The 17,111-nt window shown below is 41.7% G+C and overlaps 1 protein-coding gene across 3 annotated transcripts in view; it reads right to left on the minus strand.

Moving 5' to 3' along the window:
* Window positions 1-15,014: 15,014 nt before the first annotated feature.
* SERPINB11 (serpin family B member 11) overlaps window positions 15,015-17,111 on the minus strand; it is a 40,031-nt gene continuing 37,934 nt past the window's right edge. For all 3 annotated transcript variants that reach the window (XM_085003483.1, XM_085003487.1, XM_021099530.2), the window contains one exon: window positions 15,015-15,874. In XM_085003483.1, coding sequence (XP_084859609.1) covers window positions 15,470-15,874 — 405 coding nt within the window. In that variant the 3' untranslated portion in view covers window positions 15,015-15,469. The remainder of the gene's footprint in view (window positions 15,875-17,111) is intronic.

Below are 17,111 nucleotides of genomic sequence, written 5' to 3' on the forward strand. Positions count from 1 at the left end.
CACAACAGGAACTCCTGAACTGTATCTATTCTTTATTTCCATTTATCTTGGTTGGAAATTACACAGTTGATCTAACTGGATGCCCTGGCCTGTGGATCGAATGCCAGGTTAGAAAGGGTAGGTATGGTAGCATGACATAATATTATAAGCTTTTTGAAGGTCACTAGTCCTTGGTAGAAACAACACCCCCTTGGTCTCCCTACTATGCACCTATCTATGGATATAGGAAAAATCAGACTCAGTGCCACGGCTAGACTTAAGAAATAATGAAACATGCACCCCTCTCATTCCAGTGCCTGGTGCCCCTCCCCCAGTCTCCCTTCTGTTATGATCTCCTCACCACTAACAAAAGGAATTCTCATCACAAAGTAAATAGTGATATCTGTCATTATTTCTTAATCCAAATTTGTTTCTCAGGATGACTTTCTCAGAGAGAGTTGTTCCTGGTCATCCCTCTAATTTTGAAGGAAAGAGTTTGTCCCTCCTTCAAGGATTTCAACACCAAAAGTAGGTGGAAAAATTTTTGAAGATATGGCTCATTATATTCTAATATAATGACCAGTAAGACAGTTTCAAAACTGTGGGAACAGATGAGGCTTGAAAACACAAATTTAATTTTCACCCCCTCATCTTATCCCCAATATAACCTTAATAGAAATGACATTTTAAAAATGTAGTAAGAGGACTTCCCACATGGCTCAGCGGGTTAAGAATCTGGTGTTGTCAGTGGCTCCGGTGCTGTTGTAGTGTGGATTTGATCCCTGGCCCAGAAACTTCCACATGTTCAGGCATGGCCAAAAAGATAAATAAATAAATATAAAAATAATGAAATAATAAACTTGTAATGAGAAAAACTGCATCACTGATGATAAGGAAGAGAGTTATTTAAGTATAAGAAATGTCAAGGAAACACTGTCAGAGTTCACTTACAAATCACCAACACAGGAGTTCCCGTCACGGCTCAGTGGTTAACGAATCAGACTAGGAACCATGAGGTTGTGGGTTCGATCCCTGGCCTCGATCAGTGGGTTAAGGATCTGGCGTTGCCCTGAGTTGTGTAGGGTGCAGACTTGGCTTAGATCCCTCATTGTTGTGGCTCTGGCATAGGCCAGTGACTACAGCTCTGATTCGACCCCTAGCCTGGGAACCTCCATATGTTGTGGGAGCGGCCCAAAAACTGGCAAAAAGACAAAAAACAAAAACCAAACATACAAATCACCAACACAGAGAATAGTGATCTCAAGGGAATAAGTGATGGAGACCCTCCCCTCCCCACCTTAACCTAAAAGTAGAGGATAGGAGTTCCCCTTGTAGCTCAGCAGTTAACAAACTGGACTAGCATCCCTGAAGACTCAGGTTCCATCCCAGGCTTTGCTTAGTGGGTTAAGGATCCAGCATTGCCATGAGCTGTGGTGTAGGTCACAGATACAGCTCAGATCTGGCATTGCTGTGGCTGTGGTGTAGGCTGGCGGCTACAGCTCCGATTTGACCCCTAGCCTGGGAATCTCCCTATGCGGCCAGCACGGCCCTAAAAAGACAAAAAGGCAAAAAAAAAAAAAAAAAAAAAAGGAAAGCAGCAGATAAAAGTGGAAGGAAGATGAGAGGCATCAAGACCACCCTAGAATGGCTTATAAGGACTCTCCTTTGTTACAACAGACAGATGGAATTCAGAGGCAGAGTGACAGTGCAGCCTAGAAATTCAGCCCCCAAAAGGGGAATTTCCCCAGATAACAAGTCAGGTCCTTAGAGTGAGTCATTACCTGATAAAAAATGGTCCTGAAAACCAGTGGTACTAGAGATTAAACCAAGAAATATATCATTGGCAATGTTTTGGAAGAATGAATTCCCAAGGTGGCCCTGTGATTAATTGGTGAATAAAACAGGGTTATTCTAGGAGTTCCCATTGTGGCTCAGTGGTAGCAAACCCAACCAGTATCCAAGAGAACACAGGTTCAATCCCTGGCTTCACTCAGTGGGTTAAGGAGCTGTGGTATAGTTCACGGATGTAGTTCAGATCCTGCGTTTTTGCTGTGGCTGTGGTGTAGGCTGCCAGCTGCAGCTCCAATTCAACTCCTAGCCTGGGAAATACTGTATACTGCAGGTGCAGCCCTAGAAAGCAAAAAAACAAAAAACAGGGTTATTATGCTAGCCAAAATGGGTTAGATGCCTGGCCACAGAGCATCGTGTACCTGCTTCAAGGCTTTGAAAAACAATCACTACTGGAAGACAGAAGCAAAACAAATAAATCAAAACAGAGAAGTGACTATACAGAAATGAGTTCTCCCTCCGGCAACAAGTTTATGACTCTGGATCTTATCTTCTCCCCTGACATTTGCATTGCTGAATTAGCAAATTTTGAATATTGAGGACATTAAACAAGGATCCAAAAATCAAAATGTGTGCAGGACCTCCTCGTAGAACATTAAAGAATATATTTGAAAGAAAGGAAATAAACTTACATGGCAGGATTTATCATGTTTAGGGAATGGAAAACCAGTGTAAATAATCAACTCCTCAAAATTTTGCCATTGATTTTTTGTTATTTCAATCAAAACTCAGAATTTTTTATTTTCTAAATCAACAGGCTGATTCTAAAATTTATATAAAAGTAAAGGGGGCCAATAAGACAATCTTGAGTTAAAAAAAAAAAGTCGAAGCTTTATATTAGCAGATGCCAAACTATAAAGTTACCATAATCAAGAGAGTCGAGTATATACAAATAGAAGAGTAGAACGGCTGTAATCCAGCTATTTCCATTCTATATGCATGTGTATATATTTTCACCAAATTAACCATATATTCTGCTTCTCTCATTCTTTGCACCCTATGTATTTAGTTCTAAACTTTGGAAATTCAAAGACCCTAGTTTCTTTCAAATTTGGGTATGTGCAAGCAAAAGCTTGACTTTCAAGGCTGTGGTCACCACGGTTAGTCTAGAAAATAAACCGAGAAATCTCAGCAAAGACTTTGTCCCACTTAGTGCACTCTTACCTCGTGAAGGTGGGTACATCTAACACCCAAAAGATAGATATAAAGAACCAAGGGAGAAAGTTATCCTCAAACATTGTCTCAAACTATCATTTGTAATATTTAAAACTTAAAAAACAAACCAACTGAAAACTATACAAAAATTAGAAATTATTTGTACAAATCTTGTTGCATCCTCTAAATAAATGCTATACTACTTTTGAGAATTATTGTGTAGAAAATGCTTATTAACACAGAAATATATCCAAAATATATTAAGTACAAAATCAGGTTTAACATGGTATATGCAATATGATCCTTTTTAAAAAGAAATTTAAATATATGTGCATATACATGTAGGAAAATTCTGGAAGGATACTGTCATAGTTTTATTTATTTCAGAGTTAAGAGCTAAAGGAAGACTTATTAATGAGTTTTTTCATTATGGTTACTTATAATTTCTAATGTTTATACCACTGGGTAAATGTTCATAAATACAATGTCTATGTTCTCAATGAATTTAAAAGGGTAGATCCTATTCCATTAATTTTTGTTGACGTTTGCTTCCAATGTGTTTTAGCAGATAGCTTCTCACTTCAGAAATATTCAAACTGAGGTTCAGAGAGATCCAATTGGGGAATAAAATTGCACTTCAGTAAAAAATCTTTATCCAAAACCAGTCAACAGGTAGCAGATGTACAGTATATTCACATTCTACTTTCTCTCATACCCACTACAATGGAAGAACTGTGGGTCATAAAACAATGAAAAATGAGGCCAGCAGCATAGCAATTTGTCCAAATGGATAACAGTAAATACAGAGCAAAAAAAAAAAAAAAAAAAAAAAAAAAAAAGCTAAGGTTTATGGGCAAAAGCTTAAGAAGATGCAGGACTTGCACAGTCTCAAAAAATATCCTCAAAGATACTTAGTCACTGCAAAAGGATGAAAAATTAACTTGACTATGAAGAATCCTAACAATCATCATATTATCCAAGTGATCAACAATAAGACGTGTCAAAGCAATGAACACCCTGACAAGCCGAACTGAGGACATATCATCCTTCTAGGTTTTCTTGCCCAAAATGCATAATCTCACTCCAATTAGGAGAATACATTAGACAGGAGTTCCCATCGTGGCCCAGGGGAAACAAATCCAACTAGGAACCATGAGGTTGTGGGTTCGATCCCTGGCCTCACTCAGTGGGTTAGGGATCCCTTGTTGCCATGAGCTGTGGTGTAGGTCACAGATGCAGCTTGGATCTGGCATTGCTGTGGCCATGGCATAGGCCAGTAGCTATAGCTCCAATTAGACCCCTAGCCTGAGAACCTCCATATGCCGCAGGAGTGGCCCTAAAAAGGACAAAAGACACACACACACACACACACACACACAAAGGAGAATACATCAGACAAATCCAAACTAATGGACATTCTATAAAATAATGGATTAGTCCTCTTCAAAATGTAACGATCACAAAATACAAGATCAGGGAACTTTTATGGACTGAAGGAGACTAAGAAGAAATAACATTTAAATGCAGTGTGAAACCTTGGGTTCAATCCCAAAAGAGAAAGAGGACACTTGTGAAAAAAACCCAAAAATGTGAAATTCCAGTAAGGATTTCAGTTTAGATAATAAAGCCATTCCAATGATAAATCTTTCACTCTTGATGTCTATACTATGGTTATGTAGATGTTAAGATTATGGGAAATGCAGTGAGAGATATAAGGGAACTCTTTGTTCCATACAAATTTTCTGTAAGACTAAAATTCATTCAGAATAGAAGGATTTTTATTTTATTTTATTTATTTATTTATTTATTTATTTATTTAGTCTTTTTAGGGCCACACTGGTGGCATATGGAGGTTCCCAGCCTAGGGATCTAATCGGAACTGTAGCTGCCAGCCTACACCAAAGCCACTATGCCAGATCCTTAACTCACTGAGCAAGGCCGGGGATCAAACCCATAACCTCATGGTTACTAGCTAGGTTTGTTAACCACTGACCACGACAGGAACTCCCAGAATAAAAGGTTTTTTTTAAAAAAATAAATGCTTGGAACATAAAAAAAAGAAAATCTCAGTTTTTGAGTCCCTGCTGTAAGTTAGATATTGTTCTAGACCCAGTCATGAATGAAGCAGCCAAATTCCACAGTCTGATTTATACTCTTTAGCAAATATTGTGTATATTAAGCAAATAAAGAGGGAAAGTGGAGCTATTAAATACAAATGGAAAGAAATTTAATGAGTAGAAATTTAATAATTTATTCATTATGCCTGATTGAAATATCCCATAAACTGTTTTACCAGTAGGATTCAAGATTTACAAATTAAACACCCTACAGCTACCACAACCTCGCTCCCTTCTGCAGCCAAGCCTTCCATCTAGTGATGAGACAGGGAACTGCCGCAATATATCTGTACTAGCCTCTCTGTTGATTCCCTCAAAATGTTTAGGGATTATAGCATTTTAAGAGGATTCGTTAGGAGTTCCCGTTGTGGCTCAGTAGTTATTGAATCTGACAAGGAACCATGAAGTTGTGGGTTTGATCCCTGGCCTCACTCAGTGGGTTAAGGATCCAGTTGTTGCCATGAGCTGTGGCTCGGATCTGGCTTTGCTATGGCTGTGGTGTAGGCCAGCAGCTGTAGCTCCGATTAGACCCCTAGCCTGGGAATCTCCATATGCTGCCGGTGCAGCCCTGGAAAAGATAGAAAAATAATAATAATAAGAGGAATTGTTGGACAAGCAGTGTCTAAATTGCCAATCTATCCCTTCCTCCAACATCCACAAATATTCCGAGTTGCATTAGAGCAATAGTGCAAAGAATGGAACAAGGGCTCTGCAGGCAAATGGCCTGGGCACAGACGTTGGCTCTACAATGAACAACCTCAGCAAGCTACCAACATTCTCTAAGTCTTGATCCAAATGACAAAGTAACCTGGCATCGCATAGATTGTGGGGATCAACTGGTCTTAAGAAATACCTTAAAACGATGCCTGGCAGGCATCAATGACACCTCACCAAATACTGACTGTCCTTGCCACGGCCATCATGGCCTCTTAGGAGTACAGATTATGTGCATCTCCTGTTATTGTCTAGGAGGAGCTCAACATACACAATTGACCAAGAGATTGTAACTTTAGTATCAAAGTTGAATAAAATTTAGGTGCCTAAATGGTTGCCACTGGTTTGTTATTTAATACTATGAAGTTTTGTCTTGGAGGTACCAGAAGCCTCTTAATTCTCCCAGACCAGCAACTGCTAAACAGCTCAACTCCATACAACCAACACCTTGCACTCAAGTAGACAGCCTGGAATTCCCTTCCACCTGTACACATCATTGTAGTGGGTCGGCTGACTTCAGTGGCCATTCACTTCACTCTTCTAAGCAGTAACTTAGATGTTCTGGGAACCCAGCTCAACACAAGGTGTATCTTAAACCATCTGACATATGTGAGAGTGTACAGGCTCTTTCATCTCCTTTTTCAGAAGACACTGTGTATGTAGAAATACAACATTTTTCCACACTGCAGTCTGGACTGTCTTAACTTAATGATAGAACAATCCTATTAGAATTATCAGCTGAGCTCTGCCATGGGTCAAGTTCATTGCATTTGCCCCATTCAACACATCTCACTCAGAACAATGCTCTTCACTTTTCAACTCTAGAACCTAATAGGCACTCAAAGCATCAAAGTATTTATGGAACAAATTCATTAATTTATTCATTCATTCATTCAACTGATATTTCTTGAGCATCTATTCTGTTCCAGGCATTGTTGGTGCCGGGATAACAGAAAAAATTTTAGGGAAATAAAGCCTGTCATCATGAAGCTTACATACTATGGGGGAGATATTGTCAGTGAACACAATAAATAATTAAAATATATAATGATAGTGATAAGTGCTAACAGGGAATGCAGAAAGAGTGAAAAAAAGGATTGTGAGTACATAATAAGGTTGCAGTTTAAATAAGAGGTTGGGGGCTGACATCCATAGATGAAACTTAGGACCATGGCTGGGGTCTCAGGCACACCCCTGTGATCATGCAGGAATTCAGGTGCTGTAGGCATGCATGAAGAAGCAGTAAGGGAGTCCACTGGAGCCTATTTGTATGAGGAGCAAAGGAGCATCCTGGAAAGAACTGGTGATCAGTTCTGTCTGTGGCTCAGGCTTGGAAACAAAGGGCAAACTGCTCAAGCAGCCTATCTGTGTGCTCGGGTCAGCTTCTTCCCACACTCAATCCTGAGTCCCAGGGAAAAAAGGCTTCATGGGACAGTTCAAATCTTGCCTCTGCATCATCTCTGAACAAGACCGGTAGACCAAGTCAGCCCTGCTCGTATACAGCTGACAGGAGGCGAGAGTTTTGCCTTCCCAGCTTCCACTGCAAGCACTGAAGTGATTCCCATGCCAAATCCTTGGGCGCATCCCTCAGGAGCAGCAACTCTAGGAACTCGGGGAGACTTGACCCTACATGGCACCAACAGAGGGCGCACCTTCATGCCGAAGTCACAGGCTTCTCTGTGACCCCAGAGAGAGGCTGGTTGATTCCACACTGAGCCAACCATGAGGAAGGAGAGAATGGGGAATCCCAGAAAGGATTTGGGGGAGCTAAGAAAGTACAGGAGAGCCTAAAAGACCCACTTTAGCCAGGGATATCAAATCCAGAAAGAGACTGTTAGTCCCATGTAATCTGGGAAACAGGCTGGACAAGGACATATGAAGATTTAATTAACAGAAAGCACTACTTAAAAAAATAAATCTTTGGATTGTATATAGAACCTGGAAACCCTGCCCAATGCCACTGCTGTAAATGTCAGTCAGCGGCCTTATTACTTCTTAATAAAGGGTCTTTTCAACATTGATGGTCAAAGATATTTGTGGACCTGACTGGGGATTCTTGGTGCTGTCATATCATTGCTGCTGTTGATGACTCCGACTCAGGTCCACATTACTGGACAATTCCATCACCCAATTAGCATCCTCATGGTGCCTTTTGCTGTCGCACCTAAATTATCAGAGATGCTGTCTACATACAGCCAAAATTAACCATGAACAGGCATTTTATCCCCACCTCTAAATTATTCCAGTCCTGCCAAGGTGATTATTTACACGGAAAACGCACCTTTGTGGTTTATTTCATGTGACTCATGATGTATCTTTCCAATCATAAAGATGGCTACTTGGAAGCCCATGTGAGCTTTCTAGAATGCAAATCAGATCAAGGCAGTATCCTCAGAAGAGAGCCCTCACTCCCTGAAGTGGGCTCGAGGACTCACCACTAAGAGGACCCGCCCATCTCCACCCTCATAGCTTGTCCTTGCCCAGAACTGTCTTCTCACAACACCCATCACCCAATGGTTGTTACTATGCTGAAGTCTGTGTTCTCTGCTAAAGTATAGGCTTATGAGGACAAAGACTGAGTCTCTTTGTTATTTACTATATCTATGGCTTAACATGGTACTTGGAACCTAGTAGATGCCCAAGAAATAGTTCTTCAAGAAATGAATCATGTTATCAACAGGTAATGAAATGACGAGTATTTTGTAAAGTCATTCACTGTGGGCAGCAAATTTGGTGTCAGCTAGCATTCGCTGTGCCTTTTTGGATCTGGTTGAGGCTGGCTTAGGTGTCTCATTGAGCTCTGCTTTCACTATTGACACAGAGAAAAGACAAGTGGCCCCAATGGAAAAAATATGAAAGGAGAAGCTTCTTATAGAAAATTCCCAAGAAAGAAGATGGACGGCATCTCACAAAGAGAATCAAACGACTGCAGAGACAGTAGAGCAAAGGTCAGGAGTTTTCTGGTGGCTCAGCAGCCTGAGAATATGGCTTTGTCACTGCTGTGGCTGGGGTTTGATCCCTGTTCTGGGGAATTCCACATGCTGCAAGCATGGCCAAAAAAAAAAAAAAAAAAAAAAGAAGAAGAAGAAGAAGACGCAAAGTTCAGAGGCTGATAAAGTAATGGGAGGGGAGTTAGTATTGTCGGGAGAACTGGGGCCTCCTTGAAGAAGCCCTTTTTTGGCTGCCTTGGGGAACTAATCACCAATTGATAGGATGACCTCAGGAACATCCAATAGAATTAAGGTAGGGAAACCATATAACTTATCATTGGAACCAGAACACATCTGCAAGTGAAGTGGGCAACTATAGATCATTGCAGGACAGGAGAAATAAGCCAGTCACACTAGGGTCAAAGTCACCCATTCATCCAGACACCTCCAGGAACAGCACATGGGGGAGGAGCTAGATTCCTCAATTGCTTGAGGGCCCAAGTGGTTTCCCCAAGACTGGTCTCCAGTAAGTCTTTATTTCTGTCATTCCATGCTGTTCCTGAAATGTTCTAAGAAAAAACATGGAGTTCCCATCGTGGCTCAGTGGTTAACGAATCCGACTAGGAACCAAGAGGTTGCAGGTTCGATCCCTGGGCTTGCTCAGTAGGTTAAGGGTCTGGCGTTGCCATGAGCTGTGGTATAGGTTGTAGACACGGCTCGGATCCTGCATTGCTGTGGCTCTGGTGTAGGCCGGTGGCTAACGCTCCAATTGGACCCCTAGCCTGGGAACTTCCATATGCCTCTGGCGCAGCCCTAGAAAAGGCAAAAAGACCAAAAAAAAAAAAAAAATGTGACAGATCTGGAAGAGGAAAAAACTAGACATCAGTATATACAAAAATCTCTCACTGTACTGCTACTACAAATGGTGGGTTTTTTGGTTTTTGTTTTTTCACTTTGTCTTTTAAATTTGCAGCAGTTTAACCTGGAGGAGCCACCCTGAGCAGAGATACCCTGTGAAAGTTGACCGTCTACACCTTGCAGAGACACTCTGACTCAGAAGCTGGTTTAATGCTCTTTACTTCTCATGGGGAGTACCTGCTTTCCTGTGTGCTAAGGTGTGGATGTGAACCCTGTTAAGGAAAGCAGCAATTTTATCTGAGTCACCATGATGTCGGCATGTCTCATACACTGCTCTGGAGGCTCAGTGCTCTTGCAACAAGAGGGATGAAAAGACCATTGATTTACATTTCTCTAATAATTAGTGATGTTGAGCATTATTTCATGTGCCTGTTGGCTGTCTGTATCCACACTGGTCAGAGTGGCCATCATTAACAAGTCAGCAAATAACAAATGCTGGAGAGGGTGTGGAGGAAATGTGTCCTCCTACACTGTTGGTGGGATTGTAAATTGGTACAACCACTATGGAAAGTAGTGTGGAGGTACCTCAGAACACTTAATATAGAACTACCATATGACCCAGCAATCCCACTCCTGGGCATATGTCCAGACAAAAAACTGTCACTGAAAATGGTATATGCACCCGTATGTTCATTTCAGCACTACTCACAATAGCCAAGACATGGAAACAACCTAACTGTCCAACAACAGATGAATGGATTAAAAAGATGTGGTACATATACACAATGGAATACTACTCAGCCATAAAAAAAAAAAACAAAATAATGCCATTTGCAGCAACATGGATGGAACTAGAGACTCTCATGCTAAGTGAGGTCAGTCAGACAGAGAAAGACAAATACCGGAGTTCCCATCGTAGCGCAGTGGTTAACGAATCCGACTAGGAACCAAGAGGTTGCAGGTTCGGTCCCTGCCCTTGCTCAGTGGGTTAAGGATCCGGCATTGCTGTGAGCTGTGGTGTAGGTTGCAGACGCGGCTCGGATCCCACGTTGCTGTGGCTCTGGCGTAGGCTGGTGGCTACAGCTCCGATTCGACCCCTAGCCTGGGAACCTCCATATGCCACAGGAGCGGCCCAAGAAATGTCAAAAAAAGACAAAAAAAAAAAAGAAAAGAAAGAAAGACAAATACCATATGATATCACTTATATTTGGAATCTAATAAATGGCAGAAATGAAACTTTCTGCAGAAAAGAAACAAACTTGTGGACTTGAGAATAGACTTGTGATTGCCTAGGGAGAGGGGGAGAGAGTGGGATGGACTGGGAGTTGGGCATTAGAAGATGCAAACTGTTGCATTTACGGTGGATAAGCAATGAGATCCTGCTGAATGGTACAGGGAACTATATCCAGTCACTTGTGATGGAACATAATGGAGGATAATGTGAGAAAAAGAATGTGTGTGTGTATGTGTCTATATACTGGGTCACTTTGCTGTACAGCAAAAAATGACAAAACTATAATAAAAAAATAAAAACCTAAGAAAACTTAAAAAAGAGACCATTGATAAACTTGAGAGAACTTTTAAGTATCAGAAGGAATAAAAACAACAGAAATGAAAACAAAGTATTATCAGAGAAGATCTGAGAAAAAAAGGGGAGAATTTTTTGTGTTTTTGTCCTCTGTCTCTCTTTTTTTGTTAAGGGCCGCACTCGAGGCATATGGAGGTTCCCAGGCTAGGGGTCCAATTGGCGCTGTAGCCACCTGCCTACACCACAGCCACAGCAACACCAGCTCTGAGCTGCATCTGCAACCTATACCACAGCTCATGGCAATGCTGGATCCTTAACCCACTGCGCAAGGCCAGGGATCAAACCCACAATCTCATGGTTCCTAGTCGGATTCATTTCCACCGTGCCATGACGGGAACTCCTTTTTTTGTCGTTTGTCTTGTGTGTGTGTGTGTGTGTGTGTGTGTGTGTGTGTGTTTAAAATCCAAAAAGGCTATTTTCCTTACCACTTTCTCCCCTACTTCCTCTTTTTCTCAACTAATAACCTTCAGTTTTTAATTAATAGTCAGCAGTTTGGGGATGCAGTTTTTTTTAGGTTTACAGAAAAATTGAGCAGAGTCCAGTTTTCCCATATGCCCTTTTCATCCCTCCCCTGATTTCCCAGGCTATTAAGAGCTGACATTTGTATGACAATTGATGAGTCTATATTATTACAGTTATTATTACTTATTAATTAATTAAACCGGCAATTACTTAAATAATTATTAACAAATTCCATAGTTTACAAGCAGGCTCACTCTTTGCGTTTGGACAAATGTGTAAGGGCAAGTATCCTCCAGCGTAATATCATACAGAATAGTTCCACAGCTCAAAGTGGTGGACACTTAGGTTGTTTTCCTGCCTTGGCTATTGTGAATAATGCTGCTGTGAACATAGGAGTGTAGATATCTCTTCAAGATACTGATTTCATTTCCTTTGGCTATGTTTCCACAAGTGGGATTGCCGGATCCTATGGTAATTCTGTTTTTAATCTTTTTGAGGAACTTCTGTACTCTTGTCAATAATGGCTGAACCTATTTATTTACATCCCTACCAGTAGTGTAAAAGGATTCCCTTTCCTTTAAAGCTTTACCAGCATTTGTTATCTCTTGTCTTCTTGACGATAGCCATGCCAACAGGTGTGAGGTGATATTACATTATGGTTTTGATTTGCATTTCCCTGATGATTAGATATGGTGAGCATCTTTGCATGTACTTGATGGCCACATTGTGTGTCTTCTTTGGAGAAATGTCTCTTCAGATCTTTTGCCTTTTTTTTTTTTAACTGAGATATAATTAATATATGACGTTAGCTCTTTAAAAGAGTATAAATAGCTACATTGTCCCTCCCCAGCACTGGGTGCCCTAAAATCTCCTGGCTCCAGGTTATGAAGGCTCAGGAGCAGGACCCCAGCTCCCTGCCCACCTATTGCCAAGACCAGCTCAGCAGGTGAGGGCTGAAGAATGGGTGCTGTGAAACTTAAGGAAAAAGTTAACATAAAACAAGACACAGAGATATTTATCTTAATTAAAGGTGGGAACCGGGGGATTCAAGGTCTCAGGGACAAAGAGCTCCGCCTCAAGAAACCACACTACTTTCATTGTGCTCTTTGGGATTATGTCAAGTGAGGAGGGGGCTATAGGTGTAGGATATAGTTTTTTTATTATTATTATTTTAAAATTTCTTTTATTATTTTAAAAGTCACATAGCTGGTAGATGGTTAAGCTTTTACTCTGACCTTTAGGCACTTAACAATCATTAGCATTTGAGGAAGCTTGGCATCAGCTATCTATGCATAGCATCTAGAGAATCATCACTGTGCATCCACAAAGAGCATGCCTATCTGTGGCAACCCAGCATGCCTAGGTTTGCACCTTGGTTCTCTTTGCTAATGCATATTCTGCTAACGACCATTCATAAACCACTTGGGGCCATGAGGTTCCTCTTCCTCTTATTTTAACAGGACATACCATGCTGTGCAAAGGGCATGCCAATCTGCACATGTCCAGCATGCCTAGACCAACACATTTTGTCCTCATTCAGCTGACCACATGAATAACTTATACCTTTAAGTCTTTGTTCTTAAGCTTAAGTCATTTACCAGCACTGCCACTGTTCTTCAAGCAGCAATAAGGGACAAAGTAAAGCAGGAGAAGATGGAGTTTTCAGCATAGAAAATAGAAGCTAAGAGGCTAAGAAAATATTATAGAAACATGTCTCCCAACACCTGTGCTCTCAAAGGCTGGTTTAGTCACCATCTCTTCAAGCCCAGTATCTTTGCCCAGCATCCACATGGGTGCTTTTGAAGGACCCTCTAGAGTTTCCACTGTGGCTCAGCAGTAATGAACCTGACTATTATCCATGAGTAGGGTTTGATTCCTGGCCTCACTCAGTGGGTTAAGGATCCAGTGTTACCATGAGCTATGGTGTAGGTTGCAGACATGGCTCAGATCTGATGTTGCTGTGGCGGTGGAGTAGGCTAGCAGCTGTAGCTCTGATTCAATCCCTAGCCTGGGAATTTCCATGTTCCATGGGTGTGCGCCCCCCACCCCCGCCTCAAAAAAAAAAAAAATTGAAGGCCTTACATCAGCTCAGTTCCCATCCTTCAAGAGAATTGAGGTGGTGGAATGGAGGCTGTGACTGGACACTTACTCTGAGTCTCTTCGATGGATGGAGGCCAAGGCATGTGTGTGTCCTGAGCTTGACCACAGTCACTTGAAAGGTGTCTGGTCTCTGGGATGCCTCTGACTTTTGCACAGCACATGCCAGGTGCCATGTAGAAGGACCCTGCATTCAGCAGACAGACCCCATTCATTATCTTTCCAGGAGGTTTAAAGTCAAAGGAAGATACCAAGAAACAAGTCTTATTATTTTACATGCATCACTGCTGCTCCATGTCTCTCATCCCACAATAAAACCTGTTGGATTACCCTGTGAAGTAAGCCAAGGTGGCTTCTTGGCTTCATGCCACATGACAAATGCACTTGGTAAACAAGCATTAGAAGAGCACGTGCTGCCAGACCGGGAGGCAATTTCATATGTTCTTTTAAGGGGATAATCTTCAGCCTTATATTCCCCTGAAATCATTGCTTGCCTTCCACTTTATATTTTATTATTAAAGAGTAAAATAAGCCCCATCCTTCAGTGTCCCGGGAGGGAAGGAAAAGCCAACATCCGCTGCCACTAGTGGGGGAGGATTGTCTCTTCTAAGCTGGGGAAGGAGAAAGGAGATTTGAGGAACCCTTCTGTGTTCAGATCTCAGAGAGAATTCAGGAAGAAAGCGTTCACCAAAAGGGCACGGAAAAGACAGTAAATATATTATGGCACTATTATCTGATTATCATTTCATGTTATCTTGAGTAGAAGTAAGGAGGCTTTCTTTAAAAATTTTTGTTTGTTTTTTAATAAAAATTTCCTGGAGTTCCCTTTTGGCTCAATGGGTTAAGAACCAGACTAGTATCCATGAGGATGCAGGTTTAATCCCTGGCCTTGCTCAGTGGGTTAAGGATCTGGCATTGCTGTAAGCTGTGGAGTAAGTCACAAGTGGGGCTCTAATTCGACCCCTAGCCCAGGAGCTTCCATAGAAAAACAAAATAAAAAAATTAAAAAATAAAAATTTTCTGATCAATTTCTGGTTTTGCTATTTTGAATTTTACTCACTGCATTATTGAGAAAGAGAGGGAGATGGAAGGAGGGAGGGAAGAAAAGAGGGAGGGAAAGAAAAAACTGTGATTCAGTTTAGAGCCTGAAAATGTTTGGCCAAAGATTCTACTAAACGCTCTTTTCATTAGGCTTCTCCTTACTCATAGTCTCCTTTCATAAGCATTTAGTTACTGCAGAGTATTAAAAATCCTCAATAAACTGAAGGCATTTCATGTATTTATTATAGTCTATATAGAATTCACAGAGTTATATTTACACATTCAAGGAAAATAACAGCTTTTAAAATCCATTCAAAGTTGAAACCCTTAAATTGGTTTTCAGAAGGTAAAGTGGTCACTTATTCAAGAGCTCACTGATATAAACAAGTCAAGACAATCGAATTGTTTCAGATTTTTCCCCTTGACTTGATCATGTCCCCCAGACAGCACCTAAATAAGGCCCCAAAGATAATAGAGTCAGAGAGGCTTTTTGTAGATATGCCTTCTTCCTTGGTTACCACATGCTTAGGGTTCACCAAGTCATGGAGTAAGGTGGGAGGGATCCAAGACCCATTTTGCAGAGGAGCAAACTGAGGTACACAGGTGGGAGAGTTATGAACTGCTTTTAGTCACAGGTTTGACCTCCTCTGTGACCCCAAGTCTTGCTCAACCCCATTTGCTCAGGGTGAGGTGAGCTTGCCACAGAAAAGAAGGGTGTTGGTGTGAATGTGCCTTATGAAGAACAGGAAGGGGTGGTTTGCCACAAACTGAGCTCGGATGGGAAGTCTTTTTACCACCAGGATGTCCCCCGTGGCTGCAGCTGCCTCCGTGCCTTCCTCATTGACATCCACATAGGACTTGTGTATGACCTTTGATACATAGAGGCCCTTGGCCGATGACATTCCAGAAAGATCAGCTTTGACCCAGTTGAAGATGTCTGTCATCCCCAAGGATTTTAACAGGGAATTTAGCTCATACTTGATTTCCAGTTTGAATCGAGGGAGATGCACTTCCACGTCCCTTTCCACCATGTTCGACGGGCTGGTCCACTCCTGAAATGTCTTGGAGTTCAGCTGCCTTTCTACCTAAGAAACAGACACCCACCCTCTGTATTAAATGCTCTTTGTTTTATAATTCTCAGTGTGAAGGATTCAACGTCAGTTTCTCTTCTACCTTTAAATGGTGCTCAAATTATATATATAATTTAATATACAATATTTTAAAAAGACTCTCACATTCAGCCACATCTTTTTTCTTCGATTGTTTACCTCTCCTTGGTATTTCACGATTAAACTTCTCAAATGTGTACCCTACACTCTTCGGCCTTAATTGTCTCTGCATGTGGGCATCTCTTAAACTCCCTCTCTTGTCTCTTAAGTCACTGTGTCCCCACTTCCTAGATGAATTCAACTGTCTCTTCCTGGCTGTCATACCTGAAACATTTAGTCGCCTCTCCTCTATGAACTGCTTTCCCATTCGGCTTCTGTGATGCCAGGACTCCCTGTCCCACTGCTCCAAGCCCCTTGTGTCCTCGCCTTCATTGTGTCATTAGCTGAACCCTAGATGACCTTTGTGCCTCCGCCCAGTGATTCAGCTTCAGCCTCTGTGCTCAGATTTCCTCAAGCAGCCTCACAACTCTGACCTCTCATCCTACATCCAGTTTCCTAAGTTTCTGAAGCCCTTCAAACCTGTCCCTTTGGGCATTGAAACTGTCTGGCCAGCCCTCCCCATAGCTCCAACCCAGTGTGTCAAACCCCATCAATCTACTACAGGAGTTGGAAACTTTTTTGTCACTTTCTCCCCGTCCTCACTGTATAAAATCAGACATTGAGTAAAGGTGGTTTTACTTCCTAAGCATCTTTTTCCTTTTGTCCTTTTCTGACCTAATCCCACTTACCACCACTTTATGTCAAAGCCATCTCGCTGCCCCATATTTCTAAGGCATTTGCACATGCTCTCTGCTCTGGTTAGAACAACAGGGAATGACCCTTGTTCCACTTCATCTTCTACTCATCCAGTGAGGCTTGCATTGACATTACTCTTCTAGAAAAGCTTCCTGATCTCCTCTTTCAAATTTGCACCCTCTCTACTTCCATAGGACTTTCTGCAGGGTCCATCATGAATAAATGCATGAATCATAAGTTACCAAAGACCACTTCTAAACTATTTCCAAAAACGCTATATAGATTCAAATATGCAGCCCACAGGTCTCCAGAGACCCAAGCACCCCTTCACTCACCACACCTCCACACTGGTCCTCATGGTCCGGGCTGTGCTTCTCTTCCTAGAAGGTCCGGATGCAGACATCCCAGCCCAGGTATT

Source organism: Sus scrofa, chromosome 1 (assembly GCF_054392235.1).
Source record: "Sus scrofa isolate SSC_HxYL_T2T_F1_AM1 chromosome 1, Sscrofa_HxYL_maternal_Yorkshire_Landrace_v2.0, whole genome shotgun sequence".
Classification (NCBI taxonomy): domain Eukaryota; kingdom Metazoa; phylum Chordata; class Mammalia; order Artiodactyla; family Suidae; genus Sus; species Sus scrofa.